The sequence below is a fragment of the Primulina huaijiensis genome, chromosome 13, assembly GCF_012295235.1.
Source record: "Primulina huaijiensis isolate GDHJ02 chromosome 13, ASM1229523v2, whole genome shotgun sequence".
Lineage (NCBI taxonomy): Eukaryota > Viridiplantae > Streptophyta > Magnoliopsida > Lamiales > Gesneriaceae > Primulina > Primulina huaijiensis.
In genome coordinates, this window is record NC_133318.1 from 5,693,625 (window position 1) to 5,708,840 (window position 15,216).

The window sequence follows — 15,216 nt, forward strand, 5'->3', positions numbered from 1 at the left end:
ATATATGATTAATATTTGATCATAACCTTCAAGCTGAGCACAAATTATAATTTTGCACATCCACACGTAATTACTCGTGCATTAACGTGATTACTAACCAATTCTATAACAAATTAAGGTAATTATTTCATCAATTGTATACTAATAACCTCTGTAGCAATTTAGATTAATCATTTGACGCACCATTCACGTTATATAACAAGGTGTTAAGATATAACAAGAGGCAAGAGAGCAAGAGAAGATTGCAAATAAAAGATTTCTATTACAGAAACTTCTCTGATACATCAACAGCAATTAATCTCTCTTCTTTTGGTTTTCTGGGCTGGGGTAACTGAATCTTCAGAATCTGACTAAAGAGTAGAAAATACACAAAAAAAAAAAAGAAAAAAATATAAAAAAGAAGACAGAATCAGCTTGCAGATTCAGAGATGCTCTTTAATGATGGTTGCCATGTTCTGTTTTTTGATGCAGCATTTACAGATGTGCTGTTTCTTGATTTTTGCCTGCCATGCTTCACCTGTGAAAAAAAAACCAAAAAAACAGACACATTACATAGAAATAAAATAGGATCATTTCAGTTGGGACAAATAACTATTGGAAAATATGAGTTGTTCATGTATTTCTTGTGTTTCAAAACAATAATTGATATTTCAAAAATTATTCAGAATGTGATAACTCTTAGCAAAAGGGTTGTGAAAAAAGATTAAGTTTTACACATTAAACAATAGTTTTGACTTAAACTAATCCCAGATCAATTATTTAGCAGCAGAAAGACTTAATGGAAGGTTTCAAGATCTCTAGATCTAAATCCAACCACAAATTAGCACAAGAGGAATAAAGGTAAAATATTCTCAATTATTATTATTATTATTCTTGTAAACAAGAAACATATCGCATCTTAAAAGTACAATTATTTAATTAATCAATCTCCAAACTTTATAATAAATTATTAAAAAGAAAATAAAGAAAAGAATAACCTGCTTTGTCTTCTCCACATCAGTTCTCCGAACATCTGCATCAAAATCAGAACTCTGCTTCCCGGTTATCTTCTGCTGATCCTGTTTCATCTTCGCCCCCAGTCCCTTCACCACCTCTGCCAAAAGATCACAAAAAATTCATTAAAAAAACTCGGAAACCAAGAAAATATACAAGAATATTAGGAAATATGAAAGAGACCTTGAGCAGTGACGAGGCGGTAAACATGACCGAGAACCAGAGTATCCGTCGGCCGCAGGAGCTTAATCCGCGTGACACGAAGTGGGACGTTGCTGTTGCTCACCCTACTAGCGTAGTAATTTTCAGCGGATGCAGCCAATGAACCGGCGGCAGCGGCGGAGGAATACAGGGTGGTGGTGAGGAGGAGAGCGACGTAATGGCCAGGATTCATCTTCATGACTTCGCCGACCGTAGCAGGCTTGAAGAGGTGATCGACTCTACCGGAGGGGTGCTGGATTACGAGGCTGGCATTATCTATGGCTTGGCAGTTTCCCATCTGCAAATTCTTTGGATTTGCGTGTGTCTGAAAGAAGATGAAGACGAAGGAGAAAGAATAGGAAGGATTTTGTTTGGAGGGATGTGGTGTGGAATAATAGATATAGGTCCACACCCAATGGTGTAAGCTATTCCTCGGTATGATGTCACACCTCTGAACACTTACAGCATCTTACACTGGTCCACAGACACCAGAGAGTGAAAATTATATACATATCTTGTTATATATATATATATATATACACACACGTAGAATTAGTTGATCTATTAATAAATAAATAAAATAAAAAATAATATTTTTTTATGATTTGGATCGGATCATATCTCACAAAAATAATTCATGAAACAATCTTACAAATTTGTTAATTTTGTGTGTGTATGTGTTGAAAGAATATAATATTATTAGGTACAATAATAGTTATTATCGTTGAAAAAACAATTGAAACATCATGTTTTATAGCGTAATATGCTTAAATATTTAATTTACACAAATGTCATTTGTTATAGGTTTTTGTAAAAAGACAAGATGGTATTTCTACAAATATATAGTATTCGTCTCGACCGAAAGAGCAATCAAAATGTCGTTTTTTGTTATTATATAATTTAAAATATTTGAATTATAACATTATCGTCAACTGTAATTTTTTGTAAAACGGTAGACGTTTGATTATACGAATATAAAGTTTAAATAGGTGAAATGCAATATTTTATTGGTGGGGTTTTAAATTTGAAGAAATTTAAATAGTGTTTTTACTTAAATGTTTTTTTTTTTTTTGGATTTAAATCGGATCAAAGTCATTCATAAATCCAAGTGAAGTTAGATCGATGTTAATGTATGCCATTTGGTTTGGGTTTAATATTCTAAATAAATATCAAAAAATTTATTTACAAAAAACCAAGGTTCTCAAATTCGCTAAGCGTTAGTCGAGCGCCAGCCCTAGGCGCTAGCTTAGGCGAGGACTAGGCGTCGCTAATCGGATTTTACGATATCAAAACATAATAAATCACATACTAGAACTTCAACACAATAACATCAAATTTAAAATACGTTCAAAATATTCTCATCATAGTCTAATGTGTCATCTCAATAAAATAAGAAATAATTCAGATTTCTTCAAAAATTCACAATAAAATAGTCTAAGGTGTCATCACAAATTTACTCCACTTCTTCTTCTCCGAAATTTTCAACAACTTATTATTCATCGGACACAAAACCAATATCATCATTGTGATCATCATCATCTTCTTCAGATTCAAAATCAACCTCGTGAAGTTATCTAACTCTAGAGCTTATTCGGGGTGGTAGATTTTCATCTACCCTAGTTGCTTCATCAATTAATTGCCAAGTGAGCCCCGAACCTAGTCCAACTTCATTTTCTTTCCCACCATCCACAATCCAACCTTGTGCATATAAAGCATTTTTTTTCAAGAAGGACGTCGACGTTCCTTTTTTTCTCTCTTTTTTGCTTGTTAAACAATCTAGCATTAACTTGAAAAAATACTAGATTGTTCAACCTATTGACATCCAACCTATTTTTTTTCTTTGTATGAATCTAAAAAAAACCGAGAAAGTAATTAGTATAGTTGAGAATATGAACATACACTTTAAAAATTAATAATTTATTTTAATTAAAATTTAAACTTACTCCTCAAATGCACTCCAATTTCTTTCACACTCTGATAAACTTGTAGTTAATGAAAGAATCCTCAATACTACTCTTAGCAAGTTGGATGTGTGAGCACCGTAGGTACTCCACCATGTACATGGATCAAATATATCGTCATTTTTTTCATTTTTTCCACATGCTTTTGCAACCAATGCTTTCCCTAATAACCCAGTCTTATCTCTATATTTTGCAAATTCCTTGTTAATTATTGTATCTTGCAGTTCAAACTCATCGGCATGCAAAATTTTCATGCATTCAAAAATCTCTGCCGCGACCTCTCCATGAAGAGCAATAGAACTATCTTTGTAGTAGAAGTAGATATTCAACAAAAAGGCTATGGTATGCAATGATGTATCAAGTCTATCCTTCATTTTTGACTCAATAATCACTATGATAAGTTGATAATTTGATTCGACGTTGTTCAGGGCCACCTTGATATTTTCTTTAGCTCGAAGAAACTCCCCATATAGAAACCCCATGGATGTCTTTCTATCTCCGTCAACCAATCGAAGAACTTTTACCAAAGGAGCAAATACTTTCAAACAAAGTCACACCATTCCAAAACTTATGAACATCGCAGTAGAGTAAGCCAATTTCTCTTTGTTTGTCTTTGACCATTTACAGTTTTCCCACATATCACTTGTAAACATGGCCCTTAAACTAGATGTTTTCTCCATCAAACTTTGCAATGTGAGGAAGTTGATGCAAACCTGGTAACTCCTGGCCGAACTATGTCTCTTTTCTTCGTAAAACTTCTCATCAATGAAAAAGTCTTATGGTGAGCATAAATGAAAATTATAAAAGACTTGGCTTGGTCGATAAATCTTTTTAAATCTTGGAAGCTTGCCAATACTTTCAAGTATGAGATTAACAATATGAGTTGCACATGAACTCCAAAATATCCTTGACCGCTTTTCTTTAATCAATTTAGTCACAGCCATATTGCTGGTGGCATTGTCTGTTACAATCTGAACAACATTCTAAGCTCCTATTTGTTCAACACACTTGTCAACATACTCAAAAATAAGTCCAGCTATATGTGCCTCGTCTGAAGACTCCTTAGACTCTAAAAATACAGTACCCTCCTTTCAATTAACACACAAATTTAATGTGCTTCTTCTTTTTCTATCACTCCAAGCATCTGTCATAATTGAGCACGCATTCTTTTGCCCATTCTTCTTAGTGCTTCTTCAACAGTTGCTTTGTTCTTTCAACTTCAGCTTTCAAAAGTGGCTCTCTAAGTTGATATTGAGTTGGAGGCTTGAACCTGGTCCAAATTGACCTACTGTCTCCATTAGTTGCTGGAAGCTATCATTATCGAGAGCATTGAATGGGATTCCGTTTTCATAAGCCCATCTCCTAACATATTGTTGAACTTGTTGAGTTCTCTATTTGAAAAAAGCCTCATTTATATTTTTTTGGTGAAGCACTTTACTCCTACTTGAACTTACATTTTCTGGAGCAATCATCGATGCATATCTATCCATGGGGCCCAGTAGATGAGGTTTTTTAATTCCATATATCCCTTCAATTTCAGCATCTTCTTCTTTGTCTAGAGAAATATTCACCTCTGCTCTACAACTTTCTTATTCCAGTATTTTGTTTTTTTATTTGTTCCTCCCTTCTAAAATAGTCTATTTGTACTTATTACGATCTTCTTGATATGCGTTTCGACACCCAGATACATTTCCATGTATATTTCCTATGTACTCTTTTATTCTATACACTCCACTGGACATCATTTTCTCACACAACTTACATATAACTTTGTCGAGGTTCTTAGGATCAATCAAAATACAAAACTCCCATCCGATATCATTTGACTTTCTCTTAAGAATCCCAGATTCAGGCTGAGTGATAGAAGCAGTCGATGAAGGATTGCTTGCCATTGTTATCCTCCAAATGGAGATGGACTGAAGCTTAAGAGTGAGAAGAAAATGGTGTGAACAATAATATGTTAACAGTTAGCAATCAAGAAACATTCATATATTTGTACCAAACTGCAAAACCAAAGAAAAAAATTTGATATCCATAAAAGCAATTCTAATGGTGCTGATCAAATAATGATATACATAAACGACGTGAACTTCAACTGCTCAAATAATGATATCCATAAATGGTGCTGATCAAATAATGGTGCTTGATCAAATAATGATATCCATAATTTTCAAAACCAAAGGAAAACAATTTTAATGGTGCTGAGAAGGAAATGTTCATGAATTTCAGCCTAAAAAATGCCACCCCTCCCTCATGGTCGAGAACAACCGTGATAGATATGGGCCTATATCATTAGTAAAAAAATAAAAAATAGAGATGGACCTGTATGCTGAGAACTTCAGCCTAAAAAATGGCATCCTTCCCTAAAAAGGCGTGAGAAGGAAATCACTTGAACTTCAACCTAAAAGCATAAAAATAGAGATGGACCTGAACAATGTAGGAATGGCATGAACTTCAGACTGGAAAGATAAAACTGAGAAGAAAGATCGCGGCCAAGAAAGTCTCTGGAATGAGAGATCGGAAAACAACGAGAAGGAAAGAAAGCCAGCAAGCAGATCTAGTGAGCCCAACTTTTTTTTTTAAATGGGCTTGTTAACGGATCTTCGAATTTTAAAAGCCCAGAATTTTTTAAAATCATGCCCGCCCAGCGCTGAAGCTGGCCGCCTGGCCCTTTTTCCCTTATCGATGCGGTTGGCCTCCGCCTAACGCCTAGGCTGCATTTTCGAACACTAAAAAAACATATATAAAATATTTTTATAGATCCCTAAAAATATTTTTTTTAAGAAATTTGACATTGTTTTTGAAAAAATTAAATAATAACAATAATAATAACTTATTATCGTATAAAAGAATCAAAGAAATTCTGGTTCTAGTTCGGTTCTTTTAGCTTCTGTTCGAATTTGATAAAAATTTTAAATCGATATTTTCAATTTAAACAGTAACATAGTTACAAAATTAAATTCAAATCATAGCTAAAATTTAATATTACAATAAATATGGCATTAGAAAAATATTTGTATAAGCTTTTAACATATATGAATCAAGTCGTTTCCTCTCTGCCAAGACCTAGTTTTTCCAAATACATACATATTTAAAAAATAAAATTCTTAATAAATATAATGACTTCTTTGGAAATAAAAAAAAACTTAAGTGGTCGTATGACATAAAAGTACTGTTTAATAAAATGATTGTATGTTTTAGAGTTAAGTGTTGTGTGCGGTGTTGTAACACCTAACACAACATGCAGTAGAATATTTCAACACACAAAAATTTACGTAAATAAAACAAGAGACAAAGAATTATACATAAGTGAATAATTGTGCAGTACCTTAAGGCAAAAAATTCACTAGAAAAACATATCAGTTTACAAAACAAATACTAGTGAATAAAGAAAAACTAACTCCCTTAACACAGTGAACGAACAAAATATATCCAAAACACTTATAAAACCAAATAATCAAAATTACAGATGAATGGTTTGTGAAGTCGAAATTCTACTTGATGAACAACCCACTAATCAGCACTGTGATTAGGTATTGTGTCTGCGTGTCTTCAACATTCCACGATGACACAACAATACGTCTTGGTTTGAGCACTTGATTTCTTTGATATAAATCTTCTACTCTCGTGATTGCTCTCATGCGGCGTCTCTTTCTCTCTCCATCTTACTTCAAAAGCAGCAATCTTTCATTATTTATTAGCTTTATTTGCCCTAGATTTTATTCCATAAAAAGAATTCTACAAGATATGAAAACAAGAGTTTTATTAAAAAATAAACTCTTTAAGATAATAATATTATATCTAGAGTTCTTATCATAAATATATATGGTCTAGAAAAGAAAAACTCTATAATTTAATAAACACAATATTATCATGAGGAAAACATAATTAAGGAATAAAGTATATTCCTTTCAATCTCTCCATTTTTCTCTTTCTGGACAAAAAACATAATCAGCAGAACTCCCATGAGTTAGCACGCAACTCACAATTTATCTCCCTACGCATTTGGAAACATATCTCCCCCTGAATTTGATCATGTTATCTTCGGTGTTGTTAGCAGTGTTGACAACACGGAACTAAAACAACAGTTTATTCAATAATAAAAATACTAATGACACAAACAACATTAACCAGATAGAGCAACAAAAAATAATAAAAACCATCTAGAACAATTGCGAAGCATCTCCTTCAGTTAGCTTGCAGTCATTTCACTTCGAATATCAACAGGATTATATCCAATTCCAGCCATATGTGAAATATAAATGAGTATTACAGATGAAAATTGCGCTAATTTTAAAAAGAATTTGCTTAGAGAACACGAAGAATGAAAGCAAGAAAAATGCGGGCAATGAGACTTTGAGTAGAGAGAAAACTTAATTAGCACTAATAAAATTATACAACATTTAAACAGTAAGACTTCCAACAGTAACAAAGATTCTCCTACTGAAAAATATGCCCAAAATTAATCCACTTTTACTCTCTCACACAACGGTAAAAAAAACGAACAGTGCAAACATGTTTCAAGAAAAACATCCAGATTTCACACCTCATCGACTCAACCCACTAATACACGGAAAATCGCAAATATTCAAAATAATAAAGATTAGGGTTTCATGCAAATGTCACATGTTCAAATCCGATAACTCACTGATCAAGAGAAAATCACATAGCCATTAAAATACATCTCTTAGTTATATCTAGAATATGATATATTGTCAGGCATGTGATCAAATTGTGAGATGTTTATATGTGGCGTTGGCAACATCTCCTAGTAACACTTCCAATTTTAAAACTTATTTTGATTTTTCTGCGCACACATAGCTCATTTACACTTTATTTTTTTTATCCAGAAGTGGTAGCTCTCACACTAGAAGAACGATTTTCATTGAAATCCTCCAGGTAGTTTTTCTTTTTTCTTATGTTATGATCTCTGTTTTGTTATTCAGAAGAGGTAGCTCTCACACTAAAAAAATAGTCTTCATTAGACTCGCTTAGGTAGCTTTTTTCATTCATTTCTTTTGATACATAACAAGATTCTTTTTTTTTTCTTTTGCTTAATCTTCTCGAGTCACTTTTCCCATGGGGCAATTTAATGAATTACCGAACATCCGTCAACTACTTTGTGACTTAGTCAGAGCACATATCATGGCCACGTGTGTTGATTGAAATAAAACTGAGAAATTGAAAGCACATTAGGATATAGTCATCACAGTATAAAAAATTCACATAACAGGATGAATGAGTTAATTACAACATTTAAATGTGTCATCTTAGGATGAGCTTGATATCTATCACATGGACAGACGCTTAATATTATGTCAGGATGGCTCACAGTTAAATAAAAAAGACTGCTAATGATGTTGAGGTACAATGTATTGTCAACACCTTCGGTAACATTGTCTTTACCCAGTTTTTCACTCGATCTCATAGGAGTTTTTATGTGTTTGACGTGTTCATTTGAGAATCTCTTCACCATATTTTTATCATACTTGCTTTGACACCGAAAAATTCTATCATGCAATTGTTTAATTTGAAGTCCAAGAAAGAAACTTAACTCAACTACCAATCTCATTTCAAATGTCGAAGATATACATTCAACAAAATTATCCACATGCTTTTTTGAAGAAGCACAAAAATTTATATCATCAACATAAATTTGACATATGGATATATCATCATTCAAACTTTGAATAAAAAGAGTTTTATCGATCTCACCTTGTTTCGAGCCAATGTTAAGCAGATATTTAGTTAGCCTAACATACCATGCACTTGGAGTGTGCTTCAGTCCATACATAGCATTCTTTAGCTTGTAAACATGGTCAAAGTGATGTTTATCCTCAAATCCTTTCGATTGACTGACATAATCTTCTTAATTAAAAATGTCATTCAAAAATACTTTTTACATCTGTTTGATAACTTTTAATCCTCATCTGACATGCAATGACAAGCAGGAGTCGAACTGATTAAGTGCGGGCTACATGAGAGAATGTTTCATAAAATCAACCCCATCAACCATCGTATACTCCTAAATAACAAACTGAGCTTTACTTAAACATTTCCCGATTCATCAAATTTTTTCTTTAAAATTCATTTTGTTTCAATCACATCAACATGTTAAGGCTTTAGAACTAAATTTCACACATCATTGCGGACAAACTCTTCAAGTTCCTTGTGCACATCATTAACCCAAAATTCATCTTTTAAGGGTCATTAATGTTTTTTTGTTCAATGTGTAAAACAAAGCTTGAGTGTCTTACCTGATAGTATGCGGAAGTCATGCATACTAACCAAATCATCTTTTGATAAAAAACCTTCTCCTTTCGTCGAGTTTGCATATCTCCATGTATAGCTCCTATGATTTGAGATGAGGGATATTCTTTCTAGATTTTTCTAGGAATGTATTTCCCAATTTTGTTCACACCATAATCATTTTCATGTGTTTCATTAATTTAATCATCATCATCGGATTCTTTCAGATTTTGTGGGGTTGTTATCCTTGGTGTCACAACATCAGGCACAACATCTGTGTTGATCAACGACTCGTATGTTTCAAGCAGACAATCTACATGAAACGACTCGTGCTACTAAAATACTACTAGAAATTTTTTTTTTAAACTATTTTTTGAAAATTACTTTTAAGCACATGCATGCAATAACAGTCATTAATCACACACTTTTAAAAAAAATATTCAACTACTGGTAAAAATATTGCAGTTAAAAATAATATCTCATCATCAAATCCTAGACTATTATTTAAAATAATTCAAATATGAAACATGCAAAGTCATGTCAAATCATCAACACATAAAAGCGAAAGTGCATAAAAATATCTATGTTTACTCCTAACTCATAAACATAATATGCGGAAAAAATATGGTCCTCGAGTTAGCGTGAGCACATCCAGCCTCGCTTACTCAGTCTTCGGCGCCTCCAGTCACCATATCAATATGCTCACTTGCATCAATCAAACCTAGTAAGTCTAAAGACTCAACACACTTGAACTGTAATAGAAACTATATATACATAACATACAACTGTGAAAAATACCGTAATTAAAATACATTTCATGATCTCAAAAGCGCAAGCATAAACATGACATGTCAAGGCATAAACGTGTCCATATCGCATCATATCAACATATACGTGTTCAATTTTATTTAATTGAATTTCGTTCATTAGTTGTGACTTTCGTATCAGCACTAGTCGATGAATCCATCTACGTATAACCGCGGTACCCGGCGGTGGGGACATCAGCGACAGTTTTACCCATCTACTGAGTCTTGGCCTTACATGTTCGTTTTCATGTTAGCGTTCGTATTAGTCACAACCAACTCCCATCCTTCAAAACATATCATCATATTCATCACATATAAAATCATGCATATACATAAATTTCCTTAAAATCAAGCATGCAACGTATTTCGTATTATCGTAAAAATTCATGTTCATGATATCATATACATTTTTAACATGCAATTTTGGTGATCAATGTGCTGTCAAGACTGCTAACTCGACCTGGATGCAAAATGACCATTTTGCCACTGGAAACCCCAATTGACCATTTTACTCCTGGACTTCAAAATTTCGACCTAAAGCCAACCAAACTCTTTAAAACACCTCAATACATAATTATAACAAATTCCTAGGCGTAACCTCGAGCCCATGCATTAATTCTTATAATTCGTTTTAAAACTTGGATCGAAAACCCGGTTGTAACCCGAACTCAATAAAACTTAAATCATAGTTCGAAGACTCCTAATCAAACTCTGTATGACCTAATTTAACTGTCAATAACCTCAGTCATATCGACATATCAACACCCAAACGAGTCACAAGCGCTAAAACCACTACCCCACCACAGTGGGCTGGCGCCTAGGCGCTGACACTGTGGTGTTGCGGCGCTTGGTTAGCTCCAAGGCACCCGACATCAGCGCTACAACGCTACCAGCCCCGAAGATCGGGCGTTGCGACACCTAGAAGGCAGCGCCGCGACGCTAGTACTACGGATCAAAAATCCCAAACAACATTTGAAGCAACCTCTACCCCACGTTCAACTAGCCCGGACCAGGCTCGAACCAACCCTTCCTAGCCCACCTTAAGACACTCATGAATAGACCTAGCCGTGGTCCCTAGCCCCATGCACGTTGCCCTCAACCCTACGCACAACCTAGCCGTCCCAAGCCCTAAATCGAGGAAACCCGATTGCACCATCACCAAACCGACTCACGATCTGATCCTAACATCTAAACACCATAATTCAGACGTGTCTGAGTCCCCTACCTCCCCATCCAGTCAGCCCATTCAACCAAGAGACAAAACGTAAGAATCAATTCATAAAAATCGGTTTCCTGTATGAACATGCCTTCAAAACTCACATAATATATTTGTTATGATCGGTTGGGAGTGAAAAAGTGTTTAGAAAGGGGGTTGAACAAACACTTAGACAATTTTCACAATTTTTCGAATAATGAATCAGTTTAGTGATAAACTGAATTCACAAATCTTGTTGTCAATGTCAATCAATTAACTTGATAAAAGTGTGGAAATAACTGAAAGACAGATAGAATATAACTGATAAGAAAGAACACAAGGTTTTTTGATTTGTTCGGAGATTTCAAATACTCCTACGTCACCCCTTCTATCTCGAAGATAGTATATTCACTAAAAGATTTTGATCTATACAAAGATTTTCACAAACTCACTTCAGTTTAGACTTATCAAAAAAAAAATATTAAAAAAATAATCAATATTCCTTTCAAATCCTATAAAAATCTCACAGTGACTTGACTTTTGGACTTATCATACTTCTTCACAAGTGATAATACTACCGAGTGGCCCGTGGCCGCTATCTTTTCGCCAAAAATTGCATAAAATTCTCCCAAAAATGTGGGAATAAAATATTTTTATTTCTGTTGATATTTTTTTTTGTTTCAATTTCTTTAAAAATCATCGTAAAATAACTATTATTTTTTTAATATTTTTTATGGACACTAATTTTCTTTTAATAATAGTATAGTATAATACATAAAATTAAATCGCCAAAACATATGGTTTGGTTTCAAAAAAACTCGCAAGAACTACTTTTAGTTTTAATTTCAAGCATACAAATGTACAATTCTTCTTTAGGATTCCTATTTAATATCTGTACTAAATCAAAAATGAAACTTTGGGGATCAATCTTTTTTTTTTTAGGGGCCCCAAAACAATTACTCGTGCAAATCTAGAGCATGCAAAGGTTCCACAAACTAAAGGCAATGATTGATTGTCGCCTCTGAAGTTTTCGTCACTCATTTTTTCTCCTTTTATTTTTTGCCACCTTCGTTATGAACATGTCCAAAAAAGAATAATAATAAAATAATAATCACTTGATACACCCGCAAGTAATCATATTTTGCATTTTACTCCCATTAATTTATGACCATTTATCTATCTAACTTTTCTACGGAAAACATAAGATAAGACATTAATTGATTATTTATCCTTACTTTCAAATAAATTGAGTCATCATCCTTATATTTTGTATTATTCATCATTTCATCTATGAACTAAGACCGAGTCGGTCTCGGGGATTGTCGGGGAGATGATCACAGAAAATCTCTTAGATTTTGTTAGGAAAATCGGCGTACACGGAGAGATCATCGCAGAACCATTCGAAACCAAACCAATAAACAAAGAAGCTCATCAAACAAAAGGGATATCATTGCTTCTAATTTAAAAAGAAAAACCCCTTAGCGTGTGCGAGGTGCAGAAATTTGACCATACAGATGGACTAAACTCAAGATGAGTACAAAATAATATTGCTCTCAAATATTTCCAACATTCTCGCGACTTTCAAGATTATCATTTCCAAAAATCAGTAACATACATATTTTCTTTCTCTGACAATGTTTATTTTGTTTCCCAATAATGCAACAAAAAGTAACCCCACAAACACTATTTTATAGGGAAAAAAGACACCCTTTCTCCCCACCTTCCTTTTATTACTTGGGATTTGCCTAATTTGTGAAGGACCTTGGCTCAGGCAAACATTTAAAATCAATTATTGGTATTGGATCCAAAAAAATATTGATTGTTATTATTGTTTAAAATTAGAGACTTTTTTGAATATATACTAAGCAATTATTAAGCGTGGTGTGCTTTGATAAATGTGAATTAGTGCATGTTTTTAGTTTATTTATATTCAAGAGGTATGAATACGTTGAAAAAATTGGGAATTAAACTCGACTCATGGGATTTTTGTATCCCGTTATTAACACATACTGATATTATGACATTGCTTCATTATTACATGAAAACAAGAAGTACAAATTCGATGAAGTATTTGATTAAGTGCATTTTGGGAAAATGATTGATACCCCGTGGAGGCCTAGGTAGAGGTGAGCAAGATTTAGGTTAAACCGAATTAACCGACCGAACCGAGTCAATTCTGAAATTCGGTTCGGTTATTTCGGAAATTCAGTTTTTCAATTAAAAAAATTCGGTTATATCGGTTAATTCGGTTCGGTTACGGTTTTCAAATTTTTGAAATCGATTAACCGAATTCACCGATATAATAAATACTATTATTTAATAATTTTTTATTTTTTTTTATCGATTTATATATATGTTTTAATTTTTAATTTAAAATCAATCTTAATTCTAATTCTAATCAACCCTTAATTTTAAAATCAACCATATCAATTTTTATATATATTTTAATTTTTAATTTTTATGTTTTTAATCCATATATAATTAAATTTAAATCATAATTTTTTTTAAAAAAAACTAATTGGTTAATTCGGTCAAATTAACCGATTTTAATTCGGTTCGATTTTCATTGGTTATGAAAATTAATTCGGTAGGTTCGGTTATGACTCAATATTTCGGTTCGGTTCGGTTATTGCTAATTCGGTTCGGTCGGTAACCGAACCGACCGAATACTCACCCCTAGGCCCAGGTCATGGGTATCATATAAATCTCGGATCATGGATCAGGTTATGAGAGATTTTTGGGTCAATCCGACAAATAGATGAGCAAATATATGCCCGTGACATCATATCCCCGGGCTACTAGCAGCTGGGCACATACCTCGGGCTACCAGCAGATGTGCAAATATATTTCCGAGACAATATCTCTCCGGGCTAGCAGAAGCACGGGCTTCCAGACAAGTTCCTGGGTAATGGCTTTCTACCCTGGTTACCTCGATAGTAGCACCACACTCGAGTACACAAGTATGGGGTACCTTACCATAGTAATCATTACTGTCAGAATCACATGGATTTGGCGTGTTAGAAAAGTTAATGTCATAAAGTAAGGCATGGACAACCATCTTGCCATAATTAGTAAGTGTGCATTGGAAACAAGGTCATCATTGACTTTCTTGTTATAAATATTAGGTTTGCTCAAATTTAAAACATTCATTCACACATATATATCTTGCCCACACCATTTATAGAGCATTGATCTTTGCTACACAACTTTTTCCTCACCATTTGCTGACTTTAGAATCGGAATGACCACGCCAGACATCCTTCCGGTGCTCATTCACGTGGTTATCTTCGTGTTTACAGGTCACCATTGGTTTTCTCGGAAGAAGAAGCTTCTGGTTTGAACATATCTCATTAAGCTTTCATTCCTCATCATTTTCACAACTCAGCCCGGTGAAATTGCCCACGCATCTCACACCCATTTTCACCCGGTCACATCATTGGCACCGTCTGTGGGAATTTGAGCTCAAGGAGTGAATATGGCTCCTACTAGAAGAACAAACCAAGAAAATTCTCGGGTTCCTGGAGGTGACCCACCTCTCTCTTGTCAAGGTGGTCTTCCACTCACCGGTCCTCAGCCTAATGTTACCTTGTCACCCGAAGAATTGGCCCAGCTTATATCTTACGCCGTCGAGAAGACCATGGCAAAGAAGGCTTCTTCTCATCATTCTACCCAGCCCGAACATAAGCATGGGTGGGAACGAGGGGGCATAGAAGAAGATGGAGGAGCAAAGGAAAGGGAGACGAGTGCTGGTTCTAAATCTCCCACTCTAGCGGAAGAACTGGAAGAGTTAAGGAGAAAAGTGAAGGTCTTG

General features: G+C 34.2%; 1 protein-coding gene across 1 annotated transcript; it reads right to left on the reverse strand.

The window, feature by feature from the left end:
- Nucleotides 1-239: 239 nt before the first annotated feature.
- On the reverse strand, nucleotides 240-1,622 carry LOC140991640 (uncharacterized). Its single transcript, XM_073461721.1, has 3 exons — nucleotides 1,177-1,622; nucleotides 978-1,093; nucleotides 240-517 (listed from the first exon to the last, which is right to left on the reverse strand). Exons 1-3 carry the CDS (start codon nucleotides 1,490-1,492, stop codon nucleotides 410-412), a joined length of 540 nt encoding a protein of 179 aa, XP_073317822.1. The 5' UTR covers nucleotides 1,493-1,622; the 3' UTR covers nucleotides 240-409.
- Between the last annotated feature and the right edge of the window lie 13,594 nt (nucleotides 1,623-15,216).